Here is a 20,923-nt window from a genome sequence, read left to right on the forward strand (position 1 = left end):
CAATAGGAAAATAACTAAACCGTTTAAATGCAAGACTCAAATAAAAGTGATGATTTAAATCAAAGTTTCCTGCCCGCTGATTTAAATCATGAGTAATGTTGTTGATTTCAGTCACTTTGATTTAAACCTATCCCCTCCACTGAAGTCAACAGAGATACACCAGGGCTACATGTGGCCCAGAGAATTTGTATACACATCTACCCCGATATAATGCTGTCCTCGGGAGCCAAAAAATCTTACCGTGTTATAGGTGAAACCACGTTATATCGAACTTGCTTTGATCCGCCAGAGCGCACGGCCCCGCCCCCCCCAGAGCACTGCTTTACCGCGTTTTATCCGAATTTGTGTTATATCGGGTCGCGTTATATTGGGGTAGAGGTGTATCCCATACCCCATTCAGAAGTTCTTTTAAAACAAACACTCATGGAACATGGTTGCACCTGATGGTTTTTTCCTTTTCCTGCCCCGTTTTTATGCAACCGCTCAGTAAACCAAACCTCTTTAGACCCTAAACTACTTGACAGTAGCTCTTTAAGCTGCCACTCAATAAAACCTTAACCTTTATGCACAGCTCTGTTTTAATACAGTAAGTAAAAGAAAGTTGCTTTCTTCTGTACCATGACACTATGTTGTTAAATGTAATTGAGATCACATTGGGATGGAATGTTATTTCTCTAAATGCCAGTGTGGCAAAGATATTAATCTTGTTTGCTTGCAAGATTGATGGGGGCTTTGCTGAAATGGGACAGAAGCTTCAATTAGATCCATTTAATTCCTTCTCAACAACACACTGTAATATGATTCCCCCCACCACTTCTTTTCCTTCTCTCCCAGATATGATGTGCTGTGGTGTGTGTGTGCAGAGCTGTGCACACAGCATGGGAACTCACACTCCATTTCAATAGTTCACTGAGTCTCAAGCAGCGTTAACACTCTGAGCCCTGGAAAACAGAAGGGCTTGGGAAAGGTGCTTCTTTGTAGACGTGCATTATAGGCCCTGAGATCTCAGCAATAGGAGAGACAGGGCCGTACAGATCAGGGAGTCCTCTTGGACCCTATGATGGAGAGGGGCTTGAAAGGTTTGAACTGTAGAGCTGCTTACCTTTTCCTCTGGGATTGGTGGAGTGCAGAGACTAATTAGGGTAATGACGATGCCCGTGAGCACGCAGAGAATGAGGGCAAAGTACAGGTAGTGCACATCCTTTAACACAGCTGGTCTTGTGTCCTCCTCACCACAGGATGGTGCACCATAGGAAAACTCCATGATCATTCGAATGCCACCTACTACCAGCCCGAACATGAGGCCCCAGAAAGCACCCTGCAAAGAAAACATAGGAAGAGACGCATAAGGAAGTGAGGGATCATTGAAAACATCTGGGAGGGCGGGGGGGGGGGGGTTAGAGTCTCTTTCTGGGAATGGTCCCTTCTCTCCAGGATGGAGTCAACAGAGCAGGACAGCAAGGGACGGGAATTCATTCATGCTAGATACCTTTAATGGGCCTCAGAATTGTAATCTATTCATTCCCACCCTTCTAACTGCAAGACAGACACATCAGACCCGACTGAGCTAAGGTCCTTCCATTGATTTCAGTGAGGCTCTCGGTGGGCACAAGGTCCCACTGAGGTTCATCTCACTGCAGGATTGGGACCTATTGGTCCATCTAGTCCAACGGCAGGTCTCAGACAGTGGCCACCCCACATGCTTCAGAGACAGGGGTAAAAGCCCTCTGAAGACTCTGTAGTCCTTTCCAGGGGAGAGACATTTGTTTCTGGCCACACCATAAAGGGGGAGAGACAGAACCATAAGACCGTTTGAGCTTCATATGGGGCTTTTACTGGAAAAGGAAGTGGGGGGGTTCATTTTTCACTGCCACTTTGTTTTCAAGGGGTCTAGCAAAAAGGTCTGATTTTCCAGAAATAATTGGGACCCTGAGCTAGGTTCTGAAGTAGGGTCAGAAATCCCTTATGGGGTTTCTCCTGCCTCAAAGGCTGAGCCTGTGTCAGGAGCAGAACCAGCGTCCAGTGGAAGGTTCAAAACAATGGGATTAAACAGCCCCAGTGATGCTCCCCCTTCTTGCTGGCAGAGGAAAGAAGAGGGCACAGAGAGATGCAGGGGAATGATAGAAGTCTGAGTCTCCACCTCTGCATATTGTACTGGAGGAAAGCCAAATGTGGTAGGTGTTTTATACATGAATTTTGAGCTAATGAAAGGTGTTGGATGGACAGACTTCAATGGAGCCAAAACAAGTTACACCAGCTGAGGATCCTTCTCCTAGAGACTAAGGCCAGATCCTCAAAGTTATGGAAGTTAGGAACCGGGGTACCTGGGCCTGAGGCCTTCTCTGTACGTAGAGCAGTTACAGCACAGACAGTGGGAGTGCACATTTGCCCCTCACCGACCTAGAGGGACCACTTCTAGGAGTATGAAACCAGTTGAGTTTCCATGGCCCCTCTGCTGAGGCTGCCAGTTTGCCCCAGTTGTGATGGTTTCGGCAAAGCTGACACCCATCCAATAGAAACAGGGGTAAGGCCCACTAACTCATGCCGCTAAGCCACTTTGTGATGGTCACAGCTTTGCTGGGGTGGGTTTGAACAGGTGACCTAGAGATGAAAGGTTCTATAGACCAGTCCCAGTCCCCCAACCATCCTGTCCTGTGAAATTTCCTGTTTAAAGTCATTTTATTGTTAGTCTCAAACAACTGGAACCAGTTCTAACGCCTCTGATTTCTAATTTTTCCAGATAGTGGTATGCAATAATCCACTCAAATGCTTACTAAGAACACACACACACACACACACACACACACACACACACACACAAATCCACTCAAATGCTTACTAAGAACACACACACACACACACACACACACAAATCCACTCAAATGCTTACTAAGAACACACACACACACACACTAATCCACTCAAATGCTTACTAAGAACACACACACACACACACACACACACACACACACACACACACTAATCCACTCAAATGCTTACTAAGAACACACACACCCCCTGAGGTGGCCGGCCCAGTCACTGATTCCTCACTTACGGGCTCATTGATCCTCTTGCAGAAGATTGCCAGGATGAAGAGGGCAGTAATTGGTGGGGCCAGATAACTGGTTATAGACTGAATGTAGTCAAAGAGCTGGCCGCTGTTGGACATCTGAATGATGGGAATCCAGAGAATACTGATGACAATGAGGATGAGAACAAACACTCTGGAAGACCGGAGATTGGAACAAAGAGTATTAGCGCTGCATGTTTCAGAATCCACCTGGAAACACAATCTCCAATCAAGGTACACATCCTTGTGTTTTCAGTGAATTCTGGGGAAAACCAGTGTGCACCCTGAGTGAATTCCTCATCTGAAGTGAAATCTAGGACAGGCTTTTCCTTGCAACCGGGCAGGAAGTAAATTTCATTCTCCTAAGCTAACACCCCTTCACTGAGATCTGGTCAAAGTGCTCAAATTAAGCTGTGTGGGGCCTTGTAAGGACCTGAATGGGAGAGATCCAAGGAGAATCCAGAGCGCTGCAAGAAGGGGTGCAGGTGGCTCTGTGCGTGGCAATCTCAGGGCTAGCTGAATCATGACTGCCCCAGTAGCCCGACATATTTTTAGTGGAAACTGCCGGAGTCACTGTGTCATGGATGAGACACAGACCCTGACAACTTGTGATCATTAAAATCTCATAGCCACTTTTCAGAAGAGTAGAGGTCTTTAGTGCCGTCACCAAATTCCAACTAAGTCACTACTTCCTACTTAATAAAATTCCCACAGAAGTTTCAGCGGCATTCAATATCCTCCTCCATTTCTGCCTTGAGCCGACGTACCGCATTGCTGTGTACTATTAACAGGTGATGCTTTCACCCCTCTCTATCCTTCACCTAACTCACAGGGATGTTTTGAAGCTTACTTAATATGTGTGACTTCAGATAAAAGGCTCTACAGAAGAGCAGATTATGATTAACAGTGTTAGTGGGAAGGGAACTGTTTTACAGTCTTGGTGTAATGCAGTATTGGAGTCTGTCAACAGAGGGTGCCGTGATTTCACTATAGACTCTGCTGAGGACAGGAGTCTATAACAAAGTTAGAGAACACAGAAGAAATAATCTCTCCAGGTCAGTGGCAAATTGAGCCTGTCTATGTAACTGAATCTACTCCAGTTACAGTTGGAAAACATAACTCATCTCAGGTTTTACTTTCTTCATTAACATGCATGTTAATTTCACCTGTTTTTTCCCCTCCCTCTAAAAGATACACTCTAGTTCAAACAAGAATTGATTCAGGGCAGTTCTCTGAGATCAGATGAAATGCTCACAGTGGTTCCTCCTGGCCTTGGAATCTATGAATGTTAGAGTCCAGAAGGACATTTTGGAGCGTTTAAGACCTGCCATCAAAATAACAACAACAAATAGTCTCAGCCCAAAACGCTCAGTGAAGCCATAAGGAAGTGAGAGGACCTGCCAACAATCATGAGCTCCTGCTCTGTGGCTTTCTTGCGGAGCCGCTGCCAGATATCTATGGCGAAGAGCGTACTGCTGCTGTTGAAGATCGAGGTGAGGGAACTCATCAGGGCTGCCATCATCACAGCTATCATCAAACCCCGGAGTCCTGGGAAACCAGCAGGAAAATTTGGTTCAGATTATTGGTCTTTTAGCTCTTGCATCAGGTGCTGTATATGAACATAAACAGAGTCCAGAGAGCTCTTTGGATCTGCAGCTCTCGTCTGGGTCCATCTCGACTTTTTAGAGCCAGTCAACATTTAAGGTCAAATTCTTACCTCCCCGTCCCCTAAAAAATGTCCTTTTTTCAAAATAAAAATTCTCCAGGAACATTTTTTTTTCTTTAGAATTTTATTGTTTCAATTAAAAACATGAAAACTAAAAACTTTGGCTAAAAAAACTGGAAAATTTCCATAACATTTTTGGAAAAACATGTTGGGCTTTTTGGTTCTTTTGATATTTTGCGATAGCAAATACTTTATTGTTTTCCATTCAGTGCGGCTACTTCTATTTATCCATCTCTTTGTCAAACACACACACGCTTGCCTGCTACATAATGGAAGGAAAACTTTGCTATCTTTTAATTTGTTTACCAATCCAACTGATAGTTGCAGGACATTAGTTCCTCACATGGATAGCTCCAAAGGCCACTCCATTCTGAGGACACAGCTGTTCAGTGCTAGTACAAGCCCACACCCCTAAGAATACAGCTATCTCACCTACAGGCATGAGTCCCATTACAAGCTTAGGATAGGCAATGTTAGAACAACCCACTTTAGCTCCGCAGACGGTTTCACAGACTTTTGGGTCCACACATCCCACTTCATCTGTAGCAGAGAGGAAAGATTAGAAACCGAACCAGCCAGCTTAAACCTCCTTTGTGGCGTATCTACTCCAGCTATTGGAAACTGTCTTAAAGGAACTGATTCTTGATCTCTTATATATTTAATATAAGGCAGTAAAACAGCAGGAACACAGTTTTCCAAGCTATCGCAATGGGAGCCAAAGAACATTTTGGGTCTGCAAATAAAGGTGGAGCCTCGTGATGACACACTGCAAACTTGGTTCAGAGCAGATGGAACGCTTCACCCTTAGATGGGTCAGTGGCAGCTGGGGCTGAACCTGGGACCTCAGGTTCTGAGCACATGAGTCTTGACTGCCTATGCTAAAAGAGCCAGTGCTGTTAGCTAAAGCTGCAGCAGGCTCACCCATCTCCCTATGTGGCCCAGCCATCACTAGAGGGGGACAGGGGAAACAAGCACTGCAGCCCTGCTTGTCTCCCCCTGCAATCCGATCCGAAGCAACAGTGAGAATCTGAGGACTCAGCTGGGTCTAACCCAGCTTGCTCTGGGTGGCGGAGAGGAGAGGAGATCTTGCTTCTTTCCACAAGCAGACTCTCAGCCTGGCAGTTGCCTGCTGTGCAGAACCAGGGCCGGCTTTAGGCCCATTAGCCCAATTCACCTGAATCAGGCCCTGTGCCTAAGAGGGCCCCACACTAGAGCCCCGTGCCTTAGGCACCTTTTAAATTTTTTTTGTTTACTTACTCGGCCGCAGTCCGGCTTTATGATTTGAATACCCGGCAGCAGTCTGGGGCTTTGGTGGCATTTCAGTGGCAGGGGCCCCGCTCCAGGGGTCTTCGGTGGCATTTTGGCGGCGGGTGGTCCTTCGATGCCATGGAAGACCCAGAGCGGACCCCCCTGCTGCCAAAGTCCCGGACCACCACCAGGTATTCAAATTGGGCCCCGCCCTTCATAAAGCCAGCTCTGTGCAGAACCCGTGACAAAGTTGCGGGAAGAGGGGTGTCTCAGGTGAAATATTTTTACTATTACATCAGTGTCATAACGGAACAAACCAGATTCCATGTCTGACTCAAAAGACCCGTCCCTCGCGTCTGTATGGGTCTGTCTATACTGCACTGTAAACTCAGGTCTGTGGGATCTGGGCTTGTGGACTCGGTGTTTCCAAGCCCATGCTAGAGCACACACACTGCATTGTAAACCTGGGCTTACCGTTGCTGGGTGTGCTGACATGTCCATAATGCACTATGCAGACCTTCTGGCTTGGGTTTGTGGCTTGACCTGCTGCCACACTGCAAAATGACAGGGCTGGGACCCAAGTCACGGCAGGATTTGGGCTCTGATCCACCCACCTAGCAAGTTTATAGGACCCGGGTCTTGAGTACTTGCTGACCTGAGTCAGACAGATTTGTGTGTGGATGGAAGGGAAGGTTGGGCTCAAACCTGAGTCAGAGCCTGGGCTTAGGGTGCAGTCTAAACATACCCTACGACTCCATGTTTCTCTCTAGCCTACTCCCTTTTGTCTATTAGATACATGAAGTGTTTACAAGATGATATGCTGACACCTATCCCTTGCAACTGTCCCAATGGTTTCTGCCACAGATGTCCTAAAGCAGCACCTCAAACCTGGAAGTGGAGTCAGGGGCTGGGAAGCTCCATCTGAATTGCCAGTAGCTCTGTATGGAGATAAACCCTGCAGCGAGAGTGATGAGCTCTGGCAGGTCTGCACTGACACAAGGAAATTGTATTCACAATCCACGACAGTCCAACTGTAAGGCACAACAGCTTACCTGGGTAAAGAGCTCTGCTGATCATACCAGGCATGACAATGAAAAACATAGAGAGCATTTTCAAATAACCCCCCAGCACCGATCCACCCTTGGCATGGGAGAGGTTCTTGGCAGAGAGAGACCTTTGGACTATAACCTGCAGTCAGTATAAAAAGGGAAAGAGTTAAAAGAAAAACCTGCAGAGAGAAAACAGACTCATCATCTAATGCAGGATACTTTCATCTCAATGGATCCCAAAGCACTTTGCAAGCCAATGATAAAATTCTCCTCTCTGATCTGCACTGCAGATCTCTGTTGCATGGTTCACTCTTGCTGACACCAGCGAGGGTCTGACTGCAGTGAGGAAATTTTCTCTTGCCCTTTACAGGCATCACTTCACCCACTACTGCAATGCAGCCACCTCTAGGGTGAAACGCAGCCACTGCTCAACAATGCACTCAGCACCATGGACAAGAGCTCAGAGCAGAGAATGAAAAAGAACAAGGCATTTTGTTAAAAATCCCCCACTGGATTGCGGTGAGCAGACCTGAATTTCCCACCTTTGAACACTGAGAGCCGGGCTGGCGAAAGAAGAGGCCCATTTGTCTGTGCTCTGAGCCCACCCTAGCTTTTTGTATTTGCTCAGTACATTTCACACTAGGCTCCTAGTTGGTGACCAGATGAAGGGCTGCACATTGGCGGTGATGTGCAATACTTGGGGCTTCCACCGCACCTTGTGTGCAAAAAAAAGTGGGTTATAGATGAGATTTAAGCGACTTGCACAGAGTCATGTGCCATATCATTGGCCGAGCCGGGAACAGAACACAGACCTCCTGGCTTTCAGAACGAGGCTTCAGAACTGCCTACCTTCATAAAGAGACCCCACTTGCTCACCAGCCAGCTATGCACATAGAGGAAAACATCACACCTTGCTGCTCCCTACTATCAAAACAAGCCCCCCACTCCCAATACTCAGAAGCTTTGAACTGCAACAGGAGCTGTGGAAAGAATGAGCAGGTCTGGTCTGCTCCAGTCAGCAGAGGCGGTGGCCCCCCAAAGACAGACAGATGGACACACACATTCATCATTTCACTGACTCTGCTAACAGTGCAGCAGCCTGGAAAGGAAGATCCTGAGATAAAAGGTGGAAGGAGAGAGAGAGAAAGAGAAAAGAGACTTTACCTGATCAGTGCACCAACACCAAGTAGCCAGCACAGAGAGGCCAAAGATAAGGCCAGGCCAAGGAATGTCCCCAGTGACAGGGTTCCTGAGCATGTGGAAGGCATCAGCGCGTGGGAGGTGACAGGTGGTGTTTGGGACTATGACACTGGGTATCATGGTGTTGTATTTCTCTTTAAGTCCTTCAAACCAGCCGACTTTTTCAAACCCTGAGAAGGAAGCAGCCAGTGGTTTAGGTTTGATGCCCTGCTACAAGGTCATTCATCCATCTGGTTCTCTCTCCTTCTTGCTTTTTTCCCCCCTCCTCTCTTCCTTGCTGTCCTCTCACCTAGATTTTGGTGGCCCAGTTGGTGTGTGTGCTGAGGGTAGCAGGTCTGCACCCAGAAACGCTGGGATGCTAATGGGATCTATGTAATTCTGCACCTAGCAATGCATTCTGGGTGAGACAGCACCAGCACCACAGAATTCCCTTAGCAGTGGCATCATTACCAGAGTTCTGGTTCATGGCAAGAAAGTGCCACTAGAACCCAGAGTCACTAATAAAAACCTTCTGGAAGAGCCTCGGCAGGAAAACATGAAACCACAGGAGACAGCATTTGGGTTACTGTTTGGCAGGCAGGCTTAGAGCAAAGTGCTAAGAGTCCGTTTTTGTTCCCAATGATTCCCTTGTAAATCCAGAGTATCTACACTGGAGGAAAGCAGTAGAGGTGGCTGAAACTCAGAGGAGTTATGGGCTCAAGAGCAGAGTTTGACTCTTAGGAGCTGATCCAGCAAGCTGCTCCATCAACTCCCAAAGGGAGCAAAAGGCATTCTACACCTTGCACAACTAAAATAAGCACTTTGGAATAAACAAGGAAGAGGGGAACTAGCTTGGCTTATGGGGACAGGTGCCAAATATAGCTGTGAATCCTGTTATTAATATTAAATTATGGTCCTCTGTTGAAAGAGGGAAAAAATGCTCCAACTGCTCAACATCTCGAACCTTGTTTGACTCAGATTGTAGGTAACACAGTCCCTTGTTCCTCTTACCTATAAAGGCAAGAACCGAAGCCCCAAGTACCATGATCACAGTCTGCAGCACATCTGTGTACATCACAGCAGTTAAACCACCTGTAGGAGGAACGGCAAACCACAGAGTAAGAGTGAGCCAAATGGGTGAGGTAATATCCATCCAACTTCTGTTGGTGGAAGGGACAAGGTTCCGAGCTTCTCAGAGCCCTTCCTCAGGTCTGGAGAAGGTAACCAGAGAGTCCAAGCTAAATACAAGGTGGGACAGATTGTTAAGCATAAAGGTTTCACACGTGCCATAGAAAACTGCTTAAAATGAAGTGGGCACTTCAGGGTTACCAGGCAGTAGGGTGAGTTACAAATTGTTGTAAAAAGCCATACAACTAGTCTCTCTGTTAAGTCCATGTTTAGTCAAAAGTGGAACCCTACAAAAGACTATATACCAAAAACCCACAGATCCCCATGGTTACCTCCACAGATCCAGCAACCACCCCAGACAAGCCAATCAATCTGTTGTCTACAGCCAGGCACTCAGCTATCACAGCATTTGCGCTAAAGAGAAAATTCAGGATATATACCAAAACCTGCTTAAACCACCTTCTCTAAACAAGGGCACTCTACCAGAGAAGTAGATTGCATTATGGAATGGGCCACTCAAAATGTCCTACAGCACGCGTGAAACCCTTATGCTTAACTATCTGTCCCACCTTGTATTTTGCTCAGATGCTCCATTACTAAGGAGCCTGATTCGAAGGTCAAAGTCAATGGAATTCTTTCCCTTAACTTCAATGAGCTTTGGCCTGGGCCCAGAATGCAGCTAAATAAAATGCATTGGGGGAAGCGAGTCTTTGCCAGACTCCAAATTAGTGTGCTGCTTTTAAGGCAGTATCATTACCAGCTATAGTGTAGACAGCTGTCACGGTTAGCAAGATCACGGTGGACAGGTAAAGGTTCCAGCCCAGGGAGACTTGGATGAAGAGCGCTCCAGAGAAAATATCTGTCTGGAATAAGAGCAAGGAGAATTTGAGTCTCTAGTGGGTTGCATTTATTAGCATGTCTCTGACATAATCTTCAGCCCACTGGAAGGCTCAAAACCCATTGGATGGGCAACCAGAAGGGAGGATGCTATGAAAGCGAGGGAGGGGGAGACAGAAGGGAAAAGGACAGACACAACAGGATCAAAAAGGTGCACTGGGCTGTGAAGGGCATGGGGCCTGATTTGGTGTTGCACTGTGGCTCACCACATGTGCCAGGCCCCAGACACGCATAAACCCTCCCTATCAGGTTAATATCCCTAGCGTGGGGTGGGGGTGGGGTTTCCAGGGTGAGATCAGGTAGGCCTGTCCCTCAGCAACTCTATATCCCTGCAGTAGCTCGCAAAAGCCATTACAGCACAGCTTAGAGCAGCCTGCCAGGGATGTAAGTGATTGACACCTCATTCAGACAGGGTCAGAACTCCCAGTGCTCTCAGTGGGAAAAGGCTCCTGACATTGGAAAGAGGAATGAGATGAATGCACAGACAAGAGCATGAGTGACTGGGAAACAAGGGAGGGTCCCAAGCACTGTGGGTGTTGTGAATGGTTAGTTCGAGCTCACTTTTCTAGTAGGTGGGGTCATTGGCATCTGTTAAAACAGAACATCTTGGTGTCACCCTGGGCTTCAGATACTACATGGCCTAATGGTCAGAGTGATGGAATATCAGCTGGAAAGACCATGAGTGAGTGGCCAATGTCTTGTGCTTCCACCTGGCTATCTAAAAATGGACCCTAGCCAGCTCCTCACTGGTGCAGATCAGGGTTGCTCTAACAACTTCAATGACATTAGTCTATTTATGCAGGTTGGAGATCTGACCTAGAGCTGCAGAAGTTCCCTGGGTTTTACTTGGTTGAGGGGGATAGTAAACGAGGCCATACTGAAAAAATAGCAGCATTAAAATTGAGATGGATGCATTGTAAATACAGAAGGTGGCACATAACAAGTGAGGAGGTTTCGTTCTGTATTAATCAACCCAAAAGAAATCTGTAAATCTGGGATGTGGAAAGATGCAGACACCGTCCACGAGAAAGCGAGACAGAATGGAGTGGTAAAGAGAGTGCTCCTCTCTGCCCCCAAATCATCTCCCTAAAATCCAGCTTCCGTTAGACCTCGTGATCTTTACAGCCCGGGGGGTTGGGCAGGGGGAGTGAAGAGCCTCCTGTACATAAAGGAGTATGAGCTTTGTCTTCCCAGCAGGAAATATAAAGAGAACTGCATCCACACACTTTGACCCCATCACTCACTCAGCTCTCCGCTCTTCCTGGCAAGCAGGAGGATTATGAAACTGAGCAGCAAAGTTATTAACCTACTTTCCAGCAGGAACTGCCGCGTGAAAAATCCCCCTCATAACCAAACCTCCTGCTGTCAAGCCAGCCATTAAATACGCACTCTGAAAACAAAGGTGTTACCTTAGAGAAAACACCTCCGAGGCCAATAAGCTAAACCAGAGACACCTGTCAGACACATATGAATTAGCCTGAGAAGAGAGGTCGCTGAGAATAAGCAGTGAATAGTAAGCACAGACCACTGAACTGAAATGCACTGAAAAATACTGCTTCCCCAAGAGACACCTTGTAGCTGTGCTGAGTCTTGAGTAGCTGTAGGCTCCCTCCCTCCCAATATCTGGTACCCTCCTGTGCCAGCAACTCCTTTCAGAAGCTGACCAGAGGTCATCATGCCAGAAGGGCATTTGGGCCCAGATTCTCAAAGGTATTCAGGCTCCAAACTTCCACTGGCGGAAGGATCTGTGAGGATCCAGGTCTTAGTCACTACAGATGTGGGCTGGAAGTAAATTTCGGCCACATCTACACTACCCGCCGGATCAGCGGGTAGTAATTGATCTGTCGGGGATCAATTTATCGCATCTCATCTAGACGAGATAAATCGATCCCCGAATTGACGCCCGTACTCCACCTCGGCAGGAGGAGTAAGCGGAGTCAACGGGGGAGCCACGGCAGTCGACTTGCCGCCGTGAGGACGGCCAGGTAAGTCGAACTAAGATACTTCGACTTCAGCTACGTGAAGTTGCGTATCTTAGATCGATCTCCCCTCACCTCCTCAGTGTAGACCAGTCCTTAGAGATATTGGCTTAGAGACAAAAGGCTGTAGTTCCCATTATCAAGTTGCAGTGGGGGAGGCTTAGGTTGGATATTAGGAAAAAACTATTTCACTAGGAGGGTGATGAAGCACTGGAATGAGTTACTTAGGGAGGTGGTGGAATCTCCTTCCTTAGAGGTTTTTAAGGCCAGTCTTGACAAAGCCCTGGCTGGGATGATTTAGCTGGGAATTGGTCCTGCTCTGAGCAGGGGGTTGGACTAGATGACCTCCTGAGGTCCCTTCCAACCCTGATATTCTATGATTCTATGATCAGTCCTTTGAACTAGTTAGTCCCCTGGTTAATGAATATCTTCTGTGCCTAAGACTTTGCACTATAATTCTCCCTCTGGGAGCACAGGTAACTCCCATTAATACACTGAGCAGATAATATGCTCCTTTCTTTGCAGCATTCAAATCATCAGAAGCTGACATTTCTTCATGTGCCATATAATGCTACTGGCTTGCAACTAACAATGCTTTAAGAACGCTATGCTTTGCCTTAAGGTAGAATACATTTCCCATTCATCTTACAGATTGAAACAATAGAAGCAATTTGTGAAGGTGGAGGGACTAGCGATAACACTAGTTGTTTCCTTAAAATACAATTCTTAAAATTAGAAATTTCAGTAAAGAAAATAATAATAGAAATGCTATTATGCTAAGATTATTTTTGCAAAGAATTTAATCAACACGAGATGCAATGGATCAGATCATTAGATGCTGTACATGGAAGTCAATGGAGCTAAGCCAGTTTACACCAGCTGAAGAACTTGTCTGATATATGGAGAGGAGTAGGGGGAGGCAAGAGGGCATTTATGGTGCATAATGTGTTCCTTAATTATTTGTCATGTTACTGTAAGGTTCACAGAGTGATTACTCTGCATCAGTCTACATTGTGTAGACACAATGTTGCTTTCCAATGGGATACATACTGATATCTTGGTGAAAATATAGAGAATGAGGGACAGTACGGACATGTAGATTTGAATCCTCTGTCCTCCAAATCTCTTCTTCAGGTACTCAGGCATTGTGACAACTCCTGCAGCAATGTAAACAGGCACAAAAATCCAGCCGAGGGCCAGCAATGCCCAGGTAGCCTGGCAATTGGGAGGAAGGAAAAGAAAAGGCCACAATTAAAAACATGCGATAGACTCTGCACAATGGAAATTCTCTGTACATGCCATGGACAGTGTCAGATAGCATGGGAATATGGGATCTCTAAAGCAGAGTATTGCTCTGCCATACAGACAGGAAAATCCTGGGACTTGGGGGTTATGGTTGGAAGACCAGGTGGTAGATGGGTGAATGAGAACAGGATGAACACGGTTGTCAGTACAGTGACAAGCCTGTGGAGATCTCTCATCTCTCTCTTTTTTATAGGATGTCAGATCCTGTTCCACTTCCTTGCCTCCTTGGCAAGATTCCACTTCATTGCACTAGATCTATAAAAGGAGATGTAGTATTTGGTGACCTTTGGTACCAGCGGCATTGCCATTCGTGCCAAGGATCTAAAGCCCAGGAAGTTAGGAGCCTAAATACCTTTGAGGATCAGGGTCTAACTGACCTTCAGGCTCTTGGCTCTGGAGAAGCCTTCGAGTATCTCATGATTTTTGCAGGACAGTATGACTAGGTTAGCAGCTGAGGATGCTGAATGAACAGAATCTCTCTGCGCAGCAGAAATAGAAGCAACAGGAAGACTCTGATGGACTTTTGGACAACTTCCTGTGTGATTGAACTGGATTTGCACCTGCACATGGTAAAACAAGTGGCAATGCAGATCCAGCATGAAATGGATCGTTTGTTTTGCATGAAGTGTCTTTTAGGAGTTTTAAGTTCTCTCTCCCATCACACTCTGCCGCTCCAAAATCCAGCCCAGGCCAAAATGGAGATGTTAAAACTGATGGAGTCACGTTTGCTCTCCGTGATCATCAAAATATCTCAATATGTCTGATGGCTCACGGGCTACACATAGGCTCCCTGTTCTGCTGAAAGGGCTTGTTGGTGCAAATTGGAATTGGCAACGGGACCCAAATCTCAACTCCCGTAGGCACCTTGAAAATACCAGCTGCAGTGAAAATATATGCAAGAAATTTGATCTTGGATGGATTCCTACTTGCCCCTTGGGGATAAATTGGCACCATTACCCGGCTCCACTCAAGGGAGGTCTTAGAATGGAACAGCAGAGATTTTGAGTTATCCGATGGATGTGTATTGCAGGAAAACTAGCACCAGACTCACTTACACCCAGTGCAGCTAGTAATTCCTCTTGAGTTGTGCGTGCTACACCTAGCGTTCATGCTCTTAGCAGGGTCAGCGGCTAACCTCCAACTGATTTCAATAGGCCCCAATTCACACCAAGTTGTTGAACACAGAAACACACATTTTGGAACCTGAAATGTTATTACAGTGTTGCTAGCTCTTGTGGCTTTACGGTGAGTCTTGTGTGTAGGGTTGCCCACAGTCCTTTATTACAGGGGTTCGCAACCTTTTTCTTTCTGAGCCCCCTCACAACATGCTATTAAAAGTCCACAGCTCACCTGTGCCACAACTGTTTTTCTGCATATACAAGCCAGGGCCAGCGTTCTGGGTTAGCAAGCAGGGCAATTGCCTGAGGCCCCACACCACAGGGGGCCCCATGAAACTAAGATGCTCAGGCTTTGAGAAGCCCCGGACTTCAGCGGGGACCCAGCCCTGTATCTTGGGGCTTTTGCTTTCTGCCCTGGGCCCCAGTGAGTCTAATCCCGGCCCTGCCTGGCAGCCCCCTAAAACCTGCTCATGCCCCCCCAGGGGGCCCTGGACACCTGGTTGAGAACTACTACCTTATTACAAGGGATGTCCCTTATTTTTTCATCTCTGTACAAGATCAGGAGTTGCTGAGCACTGCAAAAAGCAGGAATAAATACCCTTGGCAAATGTAGGCAAGTACTGTTTATTATTAATTAAAATAACAATAACTAATATCAAGAGGAAGGGTGGAAACAGGGTGCTAAGAACACTTATTCTGAAATACAATGTTGGCAACCCTACTTTTCCAAGATGTGTTGTTTTCCCTAAAGCCCCAGGTCCTGGAATCCTGTTCCTATGTGAAAATCTCAACTTTTATTTTCTAAAAACACAGCTTCTAATCTTTGTGGCTGCAGAGCACAGTCTAAAAATGTGACCTGGGAGCTCCCTGAAGGTCCAGTAAGCAACAGGTAAAGAAAAAGAACCATCACATGTACATATTTTAAATCTTATGATTTTCAAGACAATCTCATGATTTTTAGGGGGCCTGATTCAGGAGTTGTGAGCACTAGGGGGTGGACAATACTGTTAATAACAGAGTCATGGAACCCACACCCCGTCCCTTGTAAACTGTAACCCCAGGGCAGCCTGGATTCTTACATTCCACTCAAAGCCGCCGACGGCGAGGCCCCCAGCTGCTCCTGTGCCTGCTAGGCCGATGAACAAGCCGCTGCCCACATTGCTTGACATCAAGGAGGCTCCAATCTGAAACACACGGCACAGAAAGAGAATGTAGAGAGCCATTGCAAGTAGTTTCTAAGCAACATAAAGCGCTTCCCTATGGCCTGTCCTGCTGTCATGTCCAAGGCTGTTGTCTGGTGGATTTTTTTTTAAAGGATACCGTGTTTTGACTTATTAAAGTAATCTAACCTATGTGAGTCTGCCCCCTGGTGCCGGCCCTCGTCCGGTCAGTTTTCATTCAGTTATTGACTTCAGCAGGAGATTTCCCTTTGACAGACACCGCTGCGGAGCTGTCTTCATGAATTCTGAGGGGCTCAGATACGCCAGTGAGAGATACCATAGCAGTTACATAGGAAAATAGATGGATACGCTCCAAGCACAGATTCAGGATGGGGCCTGTTTGAAACAAGCACTTGTTTCCTTTTATATTTATGTATTGTAAATATGTAAATTATTTCAGATCCTCTTTATGGCTTATTCCAATCTACGGCTAGTCCATGAAGTGCAAAGACACAGCTTCAGCCTTAAACTCCAACGGGCTGGAGGGATGACATTATGTGTAACCTCTCCACAGGTCCCCTCCATCTCCACCCTGTCCCTGCATGGCCCCCAAACCCACGCAGAGGCCATTGCAGGGTCCAGGATGGGGGAAAGGAGGAGATGGCACCAAGGAGCTGGTTGAAGGAATGGCAAGGAGCCTCAACCAGAGTGTGCGCTCCATCTATGGGGCAGCTGAGGATCATCTGGGCCTAGTTTTTCCTCAGGAAAACTCAAATTGACTTCTGAGCAAGTAGGAATGGAGGTGAAATCCTGTCTACACCGAAGTGAACGGCAAAATTCCCACTGATTTCAATGGGGACAATTGTTCCATGAGTAGTTATCATGCCAGTATTCCCTCTGGGGTAGCCAGGAAGTAAAGACAAGCAAAAAGGAAAAAAGGACTTTTGCATTTATAACCTGAGAGAATTCAGTGCCTTTCTATAGGCAAATATTTACACTCCAAGCCTGGACCTTGAGCTGTTCAAGAAATACTTGCATGGAAAGAATGTTGCATGTATCTTAAAGAACGTGTGAGCCTGGGAAAGCTGCAGCCCATGCAGAAATGTGAGTTCAAACACATACGGATGGAAAACTGCTGCAGTCTGGAAAATGCTAACACTTTGGGTTAATTTTAACACTGCCCCTAGCATGGTCCAGTGATCCCTTAACTAGATGAAAGCAAGGTACACTGCTCTTCCCACAGGATAAAGCACCTCTGGCTTTATGTATCACTCTCCGTTTGGACAAAGATTTGCCACACCTCTACACAGGCCAAATTCATCCCAGGTGGCCACTAACATCAATGGATATACACCAGGGATAAATCTAGCCGTGTGTTATCAATGCTTTGGCTTCCCTCCTACGGAAAGTTCGCTTTCCAACCACACCTTGTCCTTGTCTGAAGAGCAGATTCCTAATGTGCCACTGCTGAGCTCTGAGCAAAGAGTAATGGAGTTTGACCTGCTTCTCACCTTCTGAGAAAGTGAAAATATTAATATTGCATGAAGCTGGAAGCTGTGGTCAGAATTAACACTGCTACCCAGCTCTATTTCTCCATACAGTAAACTACTGATTAAAAGGCTGACTGCGGTAATGTGAAATCATATCTTGAGTAAATATATTGATTCCCAAGAAATGTAAATACCTTCTCTAAGACACACATCTGACTGCATCGGACACAGATGTAAGAAATGCAGAAGGTGTAGAGCAGTGAGACAGTGGCCTTATTATTTATTCTGGTAGTGCCTGTGTCCAACGCACAGGAGGACACAGATGTGCCAAGAAAAGTAACCTTGAAGCAATGGAAATAGTTGTCTGCAGTTCCACAGCCCATCATGAGACCATGGGGAGGGTGCTCATTTGGCCCCTGTCACCACTGTATTTACTCTACGGGTTGTGAAAAAGTTCCTCTTCTACCTTGGTGGGTCCTGCGCTTATTGGCAGATTCGCTTACCTCAGTGATCTTCCCCACAGTCTGGATCAACTCCTCCTGTGTCTGATCAGGAGTTGGGAGGTTTGGGGGGAACCCGGGCCCGCTTTCTGCTCCAGGTTCCAGCCCAGGGCCCTGTGGATTGTAGCTGTCTATAGTGCCTCCTGTAACAGCTGTGTGACAGCTACACCTCCCTGGGCTACTTCCCCATGGCCTCCTCCAAACACCTTCTTTATCCTCACCACAGGACCTTCCTCCTGGTGTCTGATAACGCTTGTACTCCGTAGTCCTCCAGCAGCACAGCCTCTCACTCTCAGCTCCTTGCACCTCTTGCTCCCAGCTCCTCACACACACTTCCTCTCCTCTTGCTCCCCCTCATCTGACTGGAGTGAGCTCCTTTTTAAACCCAAGGGCCCTGATTAGCCTGCCTTGATTGGCTGCAGGTGATCTAATCAGCCTGTCTGCCTTAATTGGTTCTAGCAGGTTCCTGATTACTCTAGTGCAGCCCCTGCTCTGGTCACTCAGGGAACAGAAAACTACTCATCCAGTGACCAGTATATTTGCCCTCTACCAGACTCCTGTATGCCACTGACCTGGGTCTGTCACAGGGTCTATGGCTTATCCCAGGGGTGGGCAAACTTTTTGGGCCCGAGGGCCATATCTGGGTATGGAAGTTGTATGGCAGGCCATGAATGTTCACGAAATTGGGGTTAGGGTGCAGGAGGGGGTGAGGGCTCTGGCTGGAGGTGCAGGCTCTGAGGTGGGGCTGGGGATGAGGGATCGGGGGTGTAGGAGGGTGCTCCAGGCTGGGACCAAGGGATTCAGAGGGCAGGAGGTAAATCAGGGCTGGGGTAGGAGGTGAGGGCTCTGGCTGGGAGTGTGGGCTCTGGGGTTAGGCCAGAAATGATGAGTTCAGGGTGCAGGAGAGGGCTCTGGCTGGGGGTGCAGGCTCTTTAATGGGGCTCGGGATGAAGGGTTTGGGGTGCAGGAAGGTGCTCCAGGCTGGGACTGACGAATTCAGGGCACAGGAGGGGGATCAGGGCTGGGGCAGGGGTTGGGGGCATGGCAGGGGTCGGGGTGCAGGCTCTGGGCAGCACTTAATCAGTTCCAAGAAGCAGCAGCATGTCCCCCCTCCAGCTCCTATGCGGAGGCGCACTCAAGCAGTTCTGCATGCTGTCCTGTCCACAGGTGCCACCCCTGCAGCTCCCATTGGCCCAGTTCCTGGCCAATGGGAGCTGCGGGGACAGCGCTTGGGGCGGGGGCAATGTGTGGAGCCCCCTGGCTGCCTCTAAACCTAGAAGCTGGAGGGGGGACATGCCGCTGCTTCCAGGACCTGCGGCTTGCGTGTGCGGAGCAGCCCCTGACCCTGCTCCTGGCTGAAGTGAAGCAAAACCCAGACCCTGCTCCCCAGCGGGAACTCAAGGGCCAGATTAAATTGGCTGGAGGGGCAGATGTGGCCGGTGGGCTGTAGTTTGCTCATCTCTGGTTTATCCTCAGACCCCACTCCAGCTCCCATTAAAGTCAATGGAGAAAAACTTCAGTGGGAGAGAGATCATGCCCTGTGTTACACACTAATGTAAAATCATGAGTAACTTCATCAAACTCAATGGAGATATGCCAGGGGGCAGGGGACGAGAATCAGTGATAGAGGAAAGGCAGGTTCTGTAGGCCTGACTGTCTTCACGGAGCGTGGTTTTTACACAGAGAGGACTCCAGACTTCAGAGGAGTTGGTTACTCCTGATTTATATTGGTGAAAGGGAACAAAAGCTATAGGCCAAAATCTTCAAATCTCGCTGCCTACCATCAGGCTCCTAAGAGCATATTTAGACATCTAAATAAATGAGACGTGACCTGCAGGGTACCTGAAGCTCTCACCTCAGTCACAGAATCATGGAATATCACAGAGTTGGAAGGGACCTCAATCAATGGAAACTTCAGGGCCTCTAAGTCTCTGAAAAAGGTCGGCCACGTTGATTTAAATGCCTTAATCTGGATTCAGGAGCCCTCTTCGGTTGTTTGCCATTTTTCTTCCACCTTCAGGCTGTTGGCTATGGGATGGAAATACTGTACACATATATGGGGCTCTGTCAGATCAGGAGGGGAGATTAGTTCCAAAGTTGGGGGGGTCATTAGCTGGCAGTGCTGTTTGGCCAACCCTTTTGGTTAAACTGGAGGAGCTATTGGCGCCTCAGCTGCTGTGGTATCACATGAGAGGCCTGCCTTAGAGACCCTCTCTCATGACCAAACCTGTTAGGGTGTTATAGCTCGATGCTGAAATTATGAAGTTGCCAGAATGTTGCCACCCAAACTGGAATTTAGCTGGGACGCTGGGATTAACCTCCCAACTCCTGCAAAGAGTGCCAGGCTACTTCAGTTATCACAAGTGATCCGACGATGGCACCTTCAGCAGCAGAGCAGACCTCCTCCCATATTGCATCATATGTTTCCTCAGGCGTCAGTGCTAAAACAGTCATAACTAGACTCAAGTGGGGCTCAGCGCCTCTGAGAATCAAGCCCAAAGTATCTCAAGTTGGGCCCAGAAAACAGAAGCAGGCAAACTCAGAGGCTGCTTTTGACCTAAGCAACTTGCCAGATAGTGAATCAGTAGGAGAACCAAGACTGGAACGTAGCACCCAATCATGTGTTCTAACCACTCGGCCATATTACCTCCTGGAGTAGCTCAGCCACCAGACGCAATGAAAAATAATAAGAGTAGGGATCCTGGGAAAAGCCAGTTTCCTTTCAACATCTTTTAAACCTTCCACGCTGTAGTTACAGAAACACTCCCTATGCTTTTCCCTAAATGTCACCTGGGAGAAATTGGAGCACAAAGCACATTAAAGCAATAACAGCTGTTATATATATGTGCGCCTCTCCAACAGAAGAGGTTGAAAACTTAGCCTAGAGGATTTATGGGCACTGTGTAGACAGAGAAAGAAGTTTTTGGTTGAAAACTGTATTCTGTTACCAGCAACTCACTGGAGAGAGAGATGGCTGTATATTTTGCAATTGGATGAAAAGGCTACTTATTCCTGTGACACCTTTATTCTTTTAAAACATCTTTAGGTGTGACTTTCGCTCCCACGAAAGCGTG

At 47.3% G+C, this 20,923-nt stretch overlaps 1 protein-coding gene across 5 annotated transcripts in view; it reads right to left on the reverse strand.

Moving 5' to 3' along the window:
* SLC5A9 (solute carrier family 5 member 9) overlaps nucleotides 1-20,923 on the reverse strand; it is a 43,949-nt gene that overhangs the window by 14,573 nt on the left and 8,453 nt on the right. For 4 of the 5 annotated variants that reach the window (XM_050961704.1, XM_050961702.1, XM_050961705.1 and 1 more), the window contains exons 5-14: nucleotides 15,779-15,883; nucleotides 13,327-13,491; nucleotides 10,158-10,263; nucleotides 9,284-9,364; nucleotides 8,258-8,463; nucleotides 7,097-7,232; nucleotides 5,229-5,336; nucleotides 4,468-4,618; nucleotides 3,056-3,224; nucleotides 1,103-1,318 (exon numbers count right to left, since the gene is read on the reverse strand). In XM_050961704.1, the coding sequence (XP_050817661.1) occupies nucleotides 1,103-1,318; nucleotides 3,056-3,224; nucleotides 4,468-4,618; nucleotides 5,229-5,336; nucleotides 7,097-7,232; nucleotides 8,258-8,463; nucleotides 9,284-9,364; nucleotides 10,158-10,263; nucleotides 13,327-13,491; nucleotides 15,779-15,883 (1,443 nt within the window). The remainder of the gene's footprint in view (nucleotides 1-1,102; nucleotides 1,319-3,055; nucleotides 3,225-4,467; nucleotides 4,619-5,228; nucleotides 5,337-7,096; nucleotides 7,233-8,257; nucleotides 8,464-9,283; nucleotides 9,365-10,157; nucleotides 10,264-13,326; nucleotides 13,492-15,778; nucleotides 15,884-20,923) is intronic. The other variant, XM_050961706.1, reaches the window with a different exon arrangement.

This window comes from Gopherus flavomarginatus, chromosome 7, assembly GCF_025201925.1.
Source record: "Gopherus flavomarginatus isolate rGopFla2 chromosome 7, rGopFla2.mat.asm, whole genome shotgun sequence".
NCBI lineage: Eukaryota > Metazoa > Chordata > Testudines > Testudinidae > Gopherus > Gopherus flavomarginatus.